This window comes from Pinus tabuliformis, chromosome 4_2 (genome assembly GCF_031772625.1).
Source record: "Pinus tabuliformis cultivar Carrire ecotype Pingquan chromosome 4_2, CPIR1, whole genome shotgun sequence".
Classification (NCBI taxonomy): Eukaryota; Viridiplantae; Streptophyta; class Pinopsida; order Pinales; family Pinaceae; genus Pinus; species Pinus tabuliformis.
In genome coordinates, this window is record NC_142304.1 from 967991004 (window position 1) to 968006010 (window position 15007).

Below are 15007 nucleotides of genomic sequence, written 5' to 3' on the forward strand. Positions count from 1 at the left end.
CTTCTGCTCAAGGTACATATTCCGCTGCTCGGAAGATCCCTAGTATAGCATAGACAATGCATCCCACATCTCCTTAATAGTCGCCCTGCTAGTGATGTGACAGACTACATGATCCTTCACCCTGTCTAGGATCATCCTCTTCGTCTTTGTAATATCTCCCTTGTACTTCTTGATTGGATTTGGATCTGCGGGCTCAGCCACTGCGCTGTTGACATAGACTTTGAGAAAATGCTCATCCAGAAGGCCTGGCATCCTTGCCTTCCAGATCACATAGTTGGATGCCCCATCGAACCTGTCCTGATCTCTCGGTCCACTGGCTGCCATCTCTGCCAAATAGAAAGTCAAATGACCTCCTCTCTCCTCAGCACTATTGCTGGGCTGGCCTTCGCACTCCCTGTTGGAGTCAGTAGATTTGATGCCCCTTGTTGCTGCTTAGCTTGTGAGAGTTCGAATTCCTTGGCCAGGAATTCTCCTAGGAAGAAATTCCCTCAACCATGTCTAACTCTTCCCTCTGACGTCTTTCTGCCTAGCAACTGCCTACAAAAAACTGCGTCCCACTAGAAAAACCCCTCTTCGCTGAAGCTTCTGTGGTGCTGCTCCCTCTATCGCTGACAGATTTCGATTTGGGAATTTTACCTCTCTTTCGACTCACTCTGAGAGAGATTTACCACAAAAAGCTAGCCCTCCTGGCCTGAATTGCGCAAACTCTCTGGGGATTCGAATTGCTGCCTTTTTAGGAATTTCAAATTCCCTTCTTCCTTCAATGCTGGGTCTTCTGTCTCTGTTCTTCTTGCTTCACCTGTAGCTTTGATACCATGTGAAAATTCGTAAACTCGAAATCCCTATTGTAGCAAACTGATGTTACTTCTCCTACTTGTTAATCCATACAAGTTATTTATTGTGTTCTACGGTAAATATCGAAGTAAATACAACTGCAACATTCACTATTAAAAATAATATGCTGAAACAAGAAACTGAACAAGAAAAATATGCAACACAATGACACCGTTATTTTTGGACAAAAGTCCCCGGAAAAACACAAAGTGAGAAAATCGGCGCAACAGTTCTGAGGGTTTTTATTATTAAGCAGTAATTATTTTTGAATACAAACTCTGGATGCCTTGTGGGCCATCCAGTACAAAAGAAATTAGTGAGATTACCTTACTCTACACTGCAAGTCCCAGTTGATCCAGCAACTGAAACAACGAGTCCTCCACTACTTCTGCACTGTCCCTATGCAATCACTGCGTGGGCCTGCGTCACTGCCTCTGAGGAACTGCGTCACTTCCTCTACTGGATCGATTTGCTCTCAAGAGCCTCGACTTCAATTGTGCTGGCTCAGAACATCGAACTCCTAGCTAAATTTCGGGCTTCTGCACTGAAGAAATTGCGTTTCTTTGCATGAGCCCTTCGTGGCTTTGCGTCACCCTCACTGGGCACTGAGTTGCCTCCTCTGCGTCTTTCTCTGCCTGATCACCACGAAATCACTGGGCTGCTCTAGCCTTAGCAATTCGATTTGGCTGATCAACTCTCAGTATGTTCTCCAAGTGCCCATCAAGCCTTCTATTATAATCTTCTTGTTGATCAATCAATGACCCAGATTAGATCCTAATCAATGGCTAGGATCATATTGACTTGATCTCCACCTTCTTCTAGAAGTTTCACCCACATTTTAGACTAATACCCATTAATTATTTTAATTTCCTAAGTTTAGACTTAGGTACCCATTAAAAAAATAATAATTATTTTAATAAAACTGTATCTGGGTGGAATTTCCCAAAACGATTTATGGGTATTGGAGAATGCATGTGTGTAAGCCTCCTTGCAAAATTTGAGACTTCGAGCACATCTGATGCTACCAGAAATCAACAACTGTGACCCAGTGAACACTATTAATAGTTTGTTGATGCCTAAGTCTATCTAGTCGTTAGCTGTAACGTTTTTCCTTGTTAACAGAAAAAAAAAAGATAGAAAAGGGTCTTCTATGTTTATAGTGCTCGTAATTTACTTATAAAATGATGATATTTATTTCCGTTGATCGCTAGAGATCATTCTTTCTGAAAATCATGCCAGCTCATGAGACACGCACAACAAATGATTTAGCAAGTGGAAACATAGTAGTAGGCACCAATTACAAGGTACTCTTGAAAGTTGGACCCTAACTTTTCTCAAAGAGGCAGATACATATTTTGCGTATGTTCTTATGTTACTTGCACATTGTTTTTGCCATTTCTAAAGGGGTACTAATTTGCCTGGCAGGCTTGATGAGCACAACATGACAGCGTATGATGGATATGAATATTTTGTTTTGCGAGCACAGGAACTGGCAATTACTCTAGGATGGACTCCTGTCAACTGGTATCCTTCTGCTGGATTGTCCTTTTGGGCATATTTGATTTTTATGTTTACATATTTTGGAAAAACATGTATTTTCTCGAGGAAGTTGTCGTTGATGATGTGTATTGTTTTTCTACTTTTCTGAACTGTCACAGGGAGGAGACCTTTAATGCATTTAGTAAAAGGCTCAATCCAAACACTGTTGTTCATAACTGGTAAATATCACTTTCTTTTAGCTGAAAAAAATTGTAAATCCTATTTTTCAATGTTGAGGTAGTGTACTGACATAAATGCAGATTTTCAAACCAAAATATATTTTATTCCAGCTTCTGTAAAATTTAGTGTTTATAAGCGGAAGAGGGTGTTGTCTTCAATCAAGTTTAAATACCTAGTCTTCCGTTTTCAGGTTGAATTCAGGGGTTTGTCCAAGTGCAGTTGCTAAAGGCTTCAAGTGTATTTTTAGCAATCAAGGTGTGTGGTATCTTGACCATCTTGATGTGCCTTGGGAAAAGGTCTATTCAAGTGATCCCCTTGAAGGAATTGCTGATGCCTCCCAGCAACAACTTGTAATTGGTGGAGAGGTTTGCATGTGGGGTGAAACTGCTGATGCCTCTGATATTCAACAAACAATCTGGCCCCGTGCTGCAGCAGCTGCAGGTATGAATAGTCAATGTGGAACACACATGAAGTTTTGAGTTTAAAGTTTTTAGTTGGTTTCCCTCTGGTATTGGTAAAATAAAATATATGTGAACAATTTGAATGTATTTTCTGGGGATTGAAACTCTCTTAAGTGGAAAATCAAGTTTCTTAGTTTGTATGAATGTAAACATATTTTGAATGTAATGCAGTTCAATCCCTGTAGACATGAGGCTTTCAATGTTTATTATTTGCCTTTTTGTCACGGATTGATTGCTTCAATACCTAACATGGAAAAAATATTGAGTTCTTTGATGGCTTTGCAAAGGCTTTAAATGGATTCAAGTGTCTAGTATGTTTAATAGATGGAGTTTGTTATTGCTCAGACACTCGTTGGAGAAAAAGTACTAACCTCACCAAGGGATTGCCTAGGCTTAGTTTTACTAAATCAGCATGAGGATGCAATCCCAAGATCTTGATCGAAAAGAAAACTTCCCAAAGAAACTACCTAACTGAGATGGAGACTTAAAAGGGTGCTGAATACGAAGTTTGATCACTGGCTCCAAAAGTTATGGTGTGAGAAATGGAAGCTATTATTATAGATTAGTATTTGCACTTGATCATCCCAATAATAACAATACAATGTTGAATGACTGTCGTGCCAGTAATACTAAATTGTGCTCATAAAACAATTATCCACCCAAACGAAACTATCAAGAGCTCTGTCATGAAAAACTGCCAAGCATTAGCAGAAAGTTACTTTCAACAGAAATGAAAAATTGTCCACAGGAAACTCCAGAATGCTATGTTAGTAGGTGTGCTTCTATCATTCAGATTGTCCCATAGAACAAGCATGCCAATTTATTTATGGAGATAAACAAGGAACCATGAATTGAAGAATGCTGGGAATATGTAAATTGATCTGCAGTCGCTATTTAACTGTGGGAATTCATGCACTCATGCATAGTAGAGAGACCTTGAGTAAATACCATTCATTTAGCAAAATCCTCGTAAATACATAAAGTCCGTCCACACATGGGAAAATGAGATAGACAGGCGCACTCCCTTCTAGAAGGGTCTGGATCAAGTAGTGTTGACCTGGTCAAACAAGTCACAATAAGCTATCTAGAAACCTCTAGAAACATGTGACAAATAGAAAGTGGATGTTGATGTTTGTAGCATTAGACAAGAACTTCCAGACATGTCAAGTGTTGAATGTGTGGAAGCCATCAAAAAGGGTCATTTCTCTTTTGTAATTCACTTTCATTAAAGTTAATTATTAAAATCACGAGTGTTTTATTAGTGAGTCGATTAATGTCTAATAAAATGTGAATATTTACATTAGTGATTTGGATGTAATCTCTGTTGATGTTTGTAGCCTGGGCAGATACTTTTGCACAGGCCTAAGTGTTTAGGCATGTTGAAGTCACCCAAAGTTTCTTTCAACACTTGCTCTAGTGTGAGCAAGTTGCAATTGTAACTTAGCCTAAGTATAACTTAGGAAAAACACATAATTGTTATGTTGGCTTATTGAGCTAAAGTAAACATAGGAAAAGTAAATTAGTTAGTTTAGTGATTATGTTTTAATCTCGACCTTTGATCTCAGGTGAGGTGAGATCTAATTTTGGTTGTCAATCTCTTGGGAGATTAGGGTTAGGGATTTAGGTCAATGTAAAGTTATAAAAGCAAGGCTAAGGAGAGGGAGAAGACACACCATACAAGAGCACAAATATTGAGAGAGACATCTCAGTGAGTAGTGTGATACTCCAGTGTGTTGGGTTTGAGGAAGGGGGCAGCAAGGAGATCGAAATCGGCAAAGGAGAGCTCGATCAGTTGGCTCAGATCCAGTTGTATATCTTTCCTTAGTTGGGCCATTTTCCTAGGATGGAAACCCAAGTAAGTTTTGAATAAGTTAATGAAAAACTGTGATTTGGTAGAATATGTGTTTGCTTCCGCTAATCAATGTTAGGAACCTAGTTGTACAATTAATCAATAGATTTGTAATTTGCTAGGAATTAAGTGCAGGGTGCTAGGTTATAGCAAACTAACATGGTATCAGAGCGTAAACTCTAAAGTATTGATCTCAGAACCACAAGAAGCCAGGTTCGTCATGTTAAAATTGGCAAACAGGGCAAAACTTCATGTGGGTCATCTTATTCATGGCTGATAATATTTTTATTATTGAGAGGTGTAGGATTGATATAAAGATCATCTGATTCCGATAAGTATTCATGGAGATATGAATTTATTTTGATTATGGAATTATTATCAAGCCGACCTACAACTCATGTAGGCTCAGAAGTCCAACAGTCACATCTATTCAAACACCAACGTTGTGTATACATATAGGAGGACTTTTCCTCATTTGGACTCACTCATCTCATCACATCTCTCTCTCTCTCCACTACGCAGAAAAGGGTCTCTCTCTCACACATGTGAAGCCAGAAGCTGTTGAACCTGAAGCTGCAACTGCAGAAGTAAAGATTGACCTCCGTGGACTAGAAGATCTCCTCATCTAAATTGCATTGTAGGTTCATCTGAACCTCCTCTGAAAGCTGCAACTTTTGGTGGTGGAATCAAGTCAATCCGATGGACGGTTTGCAAGATATCGACTGCCCTAGTTTGAAGCCGGACGCTGCCGAAACTGAAGATGCAACTGCAGAAGTAATGATTGACCTGCATGGACTAGAAGATCTTCTCATATGAATTGCATTGTAGGTTCATCTGAACCTCCTCTAAAAGCTGTAACTTTTGGTGGTGGAATCAAGTCAATCCGACGGACGGTTTGCAAGATATTGACTGCCCTAGTTTGAAGCCGGAAGATTCGAAACTGAAGCTGCAACTGCAGAAGTAAAGTTTGACCTGCGTGGACTAGAAGATCTCCTCATCTGAACTGTGTTGTAGGTTCATCTGAACCTCCTCTGGAAGCCACAACTTTTGGTGGTGGAATCAAGCCGATCCGACGGTCGATTTGTGAGATATCGTCTGCCCTAGTTTGATGATGAAGCTGCTAATGCTGATGCTGCTGATCTAGGGTTTGCTACTGCTGATATGAATCAGATTTATTGTACTATTTCTCTCTGCTGAATTATTGAAGATAAAAGAAGATTTGATCAAAGGTTTTCCCCACACATTGTGGGGTTTGTCCTTGGCTAGCCGCCACATCTTGTGTCTCTTGTCTTGGCTTGTTTTCTGTCGATCGTTTAATGTTCTATTTGCACTTTATTTTATGTACATGTGATTGCTAATTTGTGGAATATAATAAGAAAAAAAGAAGTAAACTATTATAAGCATAGAACATAGCATAACTTAACATGGTATCGGAGCTAAGGTGAAGACAAAGCCCGAGCAAGAGCAAGAGCAATCACCGAAGAGAAGATTGGCAAGGCTATCCTAAAAGAATGATGGGGTCCTCAACACTCTTTCCTGCCGAAGACAAGCTCCGTGAGAACGCTGACGATCACGGATGGAAGATGTCTATCGATCTAACCTTTGACAATCAAGGAGTGTTGGATCATGTGAGAGGCAATATTGTTGAGCCTCCATCAAATGCATCCACTGCTACATGGAACAAATGGAAAACCAGAGAAGTCAAAAAGAAGATCATCCGGGACTCTATCGACACGCACTTGGTGGCCTACATCTCTGAACTGAACACCTCCAAGGAAGTCTACGATAGACTAGTGAGTTTATTTAAAGTAAATGATGCAAATCAAGTTTTGTTTCTTAGAAATAAGCTGAAGGAAATTAAGAAGGGTAAAGATGAAAGTATGCAAGCATACTTCTTAAGGATCATCGAAATTAGGAACGATCTCCTATCTATTGGGGAGGCTATTACTGACAGGGAAATGGCACTCATGACTCTTGGAGGATTACCATCTGAATGGTACGTGTTCAGGACTACTCTTCTGAACAATAATGTAATTCCTCGTTTCGAGGAATCAATGGTTAGATGCATTCAAGAAGAAACAAGGGTAGAAGAGCAAGAAATGCCCATCCCTAAAGGCCCTCCTTCTGCCTTTTCTTCTCATGCTAAGAAAAGAAATAATTCTGGGACTAAATCAAAAGGAAAGGCTGGACCTAAGGATGGAAGAAAAGGACGATGTTACATCTGCAATAAAGCAGGTCACTATGCAAGGGAGTGCTCTGATAGAAAAAACTCACACCGGGACGGTGATCAAAATCCCTCTGATGGCAATCAAAGGAATGACAAATTCATTAGCAAAGGTAAGAGGAGAGCTAGGAATCAAGGAAGAGGACAACCATTCAAGAAGGCTAGGAATTCCAGGATGTATTAAATGCCCCTGACCTCAAAAAGACCCTGGTGTCCATCTCGACAATGGAAGACAAAGGCTACAAGGTAACCTTCAGCGATGGCAAGGTATGTATATGGAAAAATAATGTTAAAGATGCCTTTACTCTTGGGTTTCGTGTTGATTCATTATATCAGGTCGATGGAAGTCTGCTAGGTGTCATATCTTATGACACATCTCTTCAGTCTGAACTTTGGCATTGGAGGTTTGCCCACCTTCATTATAAAGCTCTACCCGATGTAAGACAAATGGTGACAGGGATGCCCGAATTCCGAGTAGAGAAAGAAGGTGTATGTCCATGATGTGCCAAAGGAAAGCTGAAAAGGGAACCATTCCCCTCAAGCCAAAGCAAGACCTCTGATATATTACAGTTGGTTCACTCAGGCATATCTGAGGCTGGCATTAAGAGGGAGACTACTACACCACATACTCCTGAGCAGAATGGTGTGGCGAAAAGGAAGAACCGTACGATTGTGGAAACTATCTCTATGGGTAGATGATGTAACAATGCCTGATGTGGAGGAACCCATGGATCTTATTTATCCACTTGAGCCTCCCTCTTCTAGGAAGAGGCCTTCATGGCTTAGGGGGATACTTGATGATGCTAAAGGACATGCTGGACCCCGAGGAACCTTTCGTGAAAGTAAGAAACCTAATAGGTATCAGGAATACCTGACCATCATGAGCATGATCATACAAAATGGGCCTTCATCATTCTCAGATGCCGTCAAGCATGAAGTATGGAAGGATGCTATGACCAAAGAATATGAGTCTATTATGAAGAATGATGTCTGGGAAGTAGTTCCCAGACCCCAAGACAAGATAGTTGTTACTTTCAAATGGCTTTACAAGATAAAGCATGCAACAGATGGAAGTATGGAAAAGTATAAGGCTCGTTTTGTTGCTCGTGGTTTCTCCAAGAAGGAAGGTATAGACTATGATGTGATATTTGCCCCTGTTGCCAGATATACGACCATCCGCTCGATCATAGCCTTGCGGCTTCACGAGGATGGAACTTACATCAGATGGATTTCAAGACCACGTTCTTGCACGGTTCGATCAAAGAAGAGGTCTACATGGAGCAACTCGAAGGATTTGAGATTTATGATCGAAAATCTCATGTATGCAGGTTGAAGAAGGCTCTCTATGGGCTGAAGCGAGCACCCCGAGCATGGTATGAGAGGATCGATAGCTACTTGATGAAGCTGGGATTCACTGGGAGTGAAGCCGATCCTAACCTTTACTTTAAGGTTGAAGATGACAAGCCTCTCATACTGGTGTTGTATATGGATGAACTCTTTCTAACAGGTGCATACCCTCTCATTCTCAAATGTAAGAGGGAGTTGGCTTCTGAATTTGAAATGAAGGACTTAGGAATGATGTACTATTTCCTAGGACTTGCAGTGTGGAAGAAGCCAAGGGAAATTTTCCTATCTCAAGGAAAATATGTGGTAAAGATATTGGAAAGATTCAATATGATGGATTGCAAGCCTGTGACTACCTCGAGGATCTTAGCTTTTAGAAGTTATATGGTAGTGATGTTGGACCAGATTTGGGAAATGCCTCTGAGTTTCACAAACTCATTCGCATTGATGTTCTTGGTGAAACTCTGTCCGAACATATGTTTTGCAGTTAGCATTGTGAGCTCATATTTGGTTGAGCCTCACTGGATTGATGCCAAGAATCTTCTGAGATATCTTCATGGCACAATTACTAATGGGTTAAGATACACTGCCAGGAGATGTGAGACTACTTGGATATATTGATGCTGATTGGGCAGGCAGTGTGGTGGACCGTAAGAGCACTTCCGGGTGTTGTTTCATCTTGGGATCTTCTTTGATATCTTGGATGAGCAGGAAGCAGAAGTCGGTGGCTTTGAGCACTGCCAAAGCAGAATATATTGCTGCTAGCATGACCTCGTGTGAGGTAGTCTGGTTAAGCTCTTCAATAAGCTGTTTGGATTTACATTGGATACCACTATGATTCTCTGTAACAACCAGAGGTGGGATTCGATTATTGAGGAATCCCGTATTTGTCGATTGCTCCAGCAGATAGACATCATCTAGGATATGGTAAGTTGATGAGCAAGGAGGCTCCATCGCATTAAGATTATGTACAGGTCGATACACCTTGTCAAAGCCTCGAGGAAAGATCTAATCTGTGATTTTCCCAAACGACTTGGAGTCGTCAAGAAACCCTTGTACAAGGGTCCTGCATGTTGCATACATTGAGCTATGGGAGCTCTGAGAGCTTGCGGTTCTTACTGGAGCAACATACGACCACAGGGTGACTCACCCTTCCCTGGTGGTGCACACTGGAACAAGATGATTCGCTCTCTTGTGGGACAAGATGATTCGCTCTCTTGTGGAACAGGATGATTCACTCTCCTGTGCAACAAGATGATTAGTTCTCCTGTGAGGCCTGGATTGATGTGTTCTCCATGGCGACTGTAGTAGGATTGATGTGTTCTCCTGTGAGGCCTGGATTGATGTGTTCTCCATGGCGACTGTAGCAGGATTAATGTGTTCTCCTATGAGGCCTGGATTGATGTGTTCTCCATGGCGACTGTAGCAAGATTGATGTGTTCTCCTATGAGGCCTGGATTGATGTGTTCTCCATGGCGACTGTAGCAGGATTGATGTGTTCTCCTGTGAGGCCTGGATTGATGTGTTCTCCATGGCGATTGTAGTAGGATTGATGTGTTCTCCATGGCGATTGTAGTAGGATTGATGTGTTCTCTTGTGAGGACAGGATTGATTAGTTCTCCTGTCGAGGCATCCTACCCATGCAGTCTGGGACTCATGGGAAGTACCTCTCATCTGCTCAATGAGCAGGGAAATGAAGTTAGGGACCATAGTATTATCGATGGATGCATCGTTGTATCTACCGTACTCCCTACGCTAGGATGACCTCCATTTATCTGGGATCAATGATACTGGTCTGGGACCAGTGGTAGGAGTTGTACCTTACTATGACACTGACTTCGGGTCGATTGAGACTAGTCTGGGACCAGTGGTACATACTCCGAGACTGACTTTGTGTTAGTGCATGTTGGACACCTAATCCTAAATGGGTTAGTGTGGAAGCCGGATAGACCAAAGTAGTCCAAGAGACCTTGGGATTTGAAACCCAAGAGTCACATAATGTACTATAAATGTATATCTCATGTTAATAAAAAATGTATTGCATGTTTTATCTTTCATATCTCTCTTGCTGTCCATGTGTGTTTAACATGGTATCAGAGCGGGCGATTGCTGGTCCTGCTCCAATTTGAGCCACTTGTTTTGTGGTCTCTATATATATGTCAGTTCTGCCCATTACCTGACCTCTGGCTCTGGATACGCTGAACCTGACTCTGGCTATTTTTAAGACTCTCTTCTGCGCCCTATGTCTTTTACAGTCCTGACCCTTGCATTACCTGCGCTCTCTGGCTATCCTGACTGTTCATAAACGTTTCATAAAAGAAACGCTGTCCATGGTATTTTTAGCGCTGGCCTGGAGAATCCTCTGAATCGCTGAGTAGAATGCCCTTGAGATCAGCTGGACAACCTGCAATTTGACCATCTGGACTGTAGTAAGATTCTGGAAGCGCTGTGCCATGCATTGAACGCTGTTTTGGTACGCTGCCCCTATTCGTTTACCGTGCCATACTCTGCCATAACGCCTGACATGGTTAACGCCTGACATGGTGAACGTTTGAGATTCTTCAAACCGAGGCTGCGTGAATGGTGGAAGGAGCCATTTCGCGTTGAATGTGCTCGTATGAACGCTGGTATCGGTTGGTGCCTCATTTCGCTCTCACCCATTTCTTAACTTTGATTTTCAATTTCTGGTTCTTTCGTTTCACAACATTCAGTTGTTCTGTATTTATATAAAACCGTTCACTGCCGCTGCTTGAAATACCATTGAACGCTGGACTCCGCATCAATTCATGAGTATGGAAGTGACAAGTCTGTTGATCTTAGATTGTATTTAGGGTCCGGAATTACTGTGAATGATTGTACACATCGCACATCGTGGAAACTCCTTCGGCTTCGGGCACCTTTCTAGCTGGTCATGTATCATATTATCGACTTTTGGGCCACAAAGATTTGGTATACCGTGCAGTGTCTACGGTGTGTTTGAGGTGAAATGAGCCCTCATACACGAGAAATTGTACAGGAGGTTTGAAAATTGCAGATATATTGCATACAACTGAGTATGCATGTGGCAGTTGTTCGGTTGTCTATTTGTGAATCTTAGATTGTATTTGGGGCGGAGTTCCTGTGAATTGTACACACTGCACATATGGAAATTCCTTCTCAGCGTCTAAAATGGTTGAGCAGCAAGCTTTGCAGTGTTCTTCTGGTGTTTTGAGTTGATATTTTCCTTGCATCAGAAGTGAATACGTTGAATAGTTGAAGCCGTGAATGTGTTTGAGCAGTGAGTGTGTTGAATAGTTCGAGCTCCAAATTTTCTTGCTGGATAGGTTTAGCAGTTGAGTCGAGTTAAATTTGAGAAGAGAAGGGAGTTGAGTCACCTCTTTGTTGATAACTAGAGGGCTCATTGTGTGAATATGCCAGGCAAGTCAATGCGTTTGGGATTCTAGAGGCCACAAGGAATCGGACTTAGTGGTTTGCATCGACTTTGTACACGACAACGGCACACCCAGCAAGTTAGGCAAGAAATGGTGGGCAGAGTCTTCCTTTAATCACCCTATCAAGAGTTGCATGAGAGCGCCTGATTCGGTGCTTGTTACCATTTTTGAAATATCTGCGTTTGCATACCTAAGATTGATGGGGTGAGAGAGGCACCATAGTTCACATGCCGCTCTGCATTATTGCATACGCTGTATATGGAGGGACCGACTAGTTTTGAGGTATGTTTAAAATTTTTGAAGGCAGTGTGGAATTGTTGGAAGTCAAAATGTTGTGAAAGAAAACCTGCAATTTGAAGGGACAATAGAAAACCCCTCACTCTAAGAAGAATTTGCACTAACAACAATGGGTCTACAATCACACTAGATTATTACATAAAGGAGGCGGCAAGCATGTGCAGTTTGTAGCTTCTCGAACAAGAACTTGTGTAGCGGACCTGCAAATAGTCGTTGAGGTAATCAACAATTGTTTATGCATCGAAACTTGGCCTGAATCACATAAAAGCGTAGCGGTTTAAAGCTTGAAGCCGTTGAAGTTGTAGAGACCCACATCAATTTTGGAAGCCTTGAATGGTGCGCTGGCACTATTTCATTATGTTGCGAGTTGTTTTGAATTGAAGACTGCCTTAATACTAGTGTTGAATGGACCGAATGACCCTCATATGCATTGGTCAAAAGCGCAGTGGAGAAGCAATGTAACGGTTTTTCTGGATGTGTGGCTGTGAATATATTGAAGACACTCCATATTTATTTCTCCGTCTTGGAGCTGAATACGTTGCATATATTATCACTGTGGTGTTTTCTCTGTAATGATGGAGCTTCTTTGATGTTATAACACTTATCTACAGCCACTGTTCTTCCTAACATTTGCTGGTATATTCTACTTCAGATCTCTGTTATTATTAGAGTTGATATATCAGAGGTATATCACCGTATATGTAATCCATTCCTGTAGTTGAAGTTCGAATTTCAAAGAAGGAAGAAGTCATTTAGTTGTGCATCCATACAAAGCGTATCTTGGTATACCTGAGCATTTTAAGGGTGAAACATATCTATTGTATCTGTGTTGGAAGGACTTTGAGCCTCTCATTCTTGCTGGACACAAATCTGTTAGTGATTGGCTAAATTCCTAGCTGGAATCTCTGTATTTTGAGGGCAGAATACATAATAAAGCCCTGCTGAAGTCTTTAACACATTGCATATGGTATTAGTTGAGTGCCTTTTGAATACCTTCGGTGAAGTTTTTTACATCATTGGGGTCATTTCCAATAAAAAAAAATTGAGATTCTTGGGTTTATTATTGAAGGAAGAGGTCGATCTACCCTTGTGTATATTCGTGGAGTTTGAGCCGTGTCTCCATTGCTGATATTCACGGATTTTTTATTCTTTTTGCATTCCTGAGCTTCCAAAAGGGATATAGAGGCAAGTTCTATAAAGTTTGAAGGAATCAGCTACGTAACTTAATTTAAAAAGTCTAGTCAGATGTGAAATTTCTACAGAATTTAAAGAACAGAATCTTTGGAAGTCTGGTATTGGACAATGTATTTTTCAAACTGATATTCTTAATTTTTGAAATCTTCAATAGCTGGGGTTTGTCTAGACTTGCTATAGTCTCCACTAGGATTGTTGAGTGTTCATTTCTTTGTTGAGACAATGGCTAGATTTGATGATGTATTAGAGTTACTGAATACACTAATACACTCCTCTAGTGGTGGGAAGGTAAATGTTAGCAAAGACACTCTTTGTGACATTCAGACCTGCCTGCATGATGCACAAGAAAAGATTGATTTTTTGCAACTAGAATCTAAGTTCCAGCAAGATGAGCTTCAACAGATTTGTCATTCCAAATTGTTTTCTGCTCAAAACAATATGTTGTTCAAGGTTAAACCAGCAAGTGGTGAAATTAGTAAGATTGAGGTTGAATCAGATCCAGAATCCAATAAAGCAGTAGTTGTATATGCAGATGCAAAAACTCAGTCTACACTTCCTAAGCCCATCATCAGACCTTGGGAACAGCTTGTCCACAACAAGCACAGAACTGATCTTGGATATGATAAGGACTTGTCCTTTCATATTCCAGACTACGCCAAACCCATTCAGTTTCAGAGTGCTGGATTTATTCATGACAGTTCACTTGTTCCTCATGACAGTTCACCTGTTCCTCATGACAATTCACCTCAACAGCAACAACAACAACAACAGATTGAGAAATGCCAACACTGTGATCGAGTTGGCCATCTGAAAGATCACTGTTTTGATCTTCATCCATGTAAGCACTGTCATAAAACCGACCATTCTTCACACAGATGCTTCAGAAACAAACGTCCTGCAAGAACAAAGATTCATCTTGGATGGATCGCTTCTTGGCAATGGGCATCAACAACCAAGAAGATATTCCAAACACATGTCAGAACTTGTTCCAGAGTATTGAACAGTCTTGCAGTTGAGTTTTCTCCATCATCTCACCTTGTATCTGACAGGGGGGAAATGATGGTCATCTACAAGCTTCAAAGTCACATCAAGCGAGCCTGAGCCACAACCTGCCACACCAGTTTCAGAGTTGTAGCCAAAGACAAAGATGCCCGTGAACATGCCTTTAGTTGGCAATCTGGGACACTTCCTCTAGCAGAAGACTTCAGCTTCTTGCCAGTTTTGGAAGAGTTCCAGGAACACAATTGAGAACACTTCCTCTAGCAGAAGACTCCAGCTTCTTGCCAGCTTTGGTAGAGTTCCAGGAATTGCAATAAGCATTCCAGAGTTGTTGGTCATCCTTAAACCATCACAGGTTGAGACTTCCCTTTTCAGGTTGAAGTTTTATGTGTGTTTAACAGTGCAGTACTGGTCTGGGACCAGTGAGAGTGGTACATATTATGACGCTGACTTCGGGTCAGTTGAGACTGGTCTGGGACCAGTGGTACACTCTCTGAGACTGCAATACTGGTCTGGGACCAGTGGTACACTCTCTGAGACTGCGATACTGGTCTGAGACCAGTGGTAGGAGTGGTACTTATTATGAAGCTGACTTCGGGTCGGTTGAGACTGGTCTGGGACCAGTGGTACGCACTCTGAGACTGACTTTGAGTCA

The 15007-nt window shown here is 41.4% G+C and overlaps 1 protein-coding gene across 2 annotated transcripts in view; it reads left to right on the top strand.

Annotated features, from left to right (window-relative positions):
• Positions 1–15007, top strand: part of HEXO1 (beta-hexosaminidase 1) — a 408446-nt gene that overhangs the window by 357329 nt on the left and 36110 nt on the right. For both annotated transcript variants that reach the window (XM_089424437.1, XM_089424438.1), the window contains 3 exons: positions 2260–2358; positions 2493–2552; positions 2744–2994. In XM_089424437.1, the coding sequence (XP_089280563.1) occupies positions 2260–2358; positions 2493–2552; positions 2744–2994 (410 nt within the window). The remainder of the gene's footprint in view (positions 1–2259; positions 2359–2492; positions 2553–2743; positions 2995–15007) is intronic.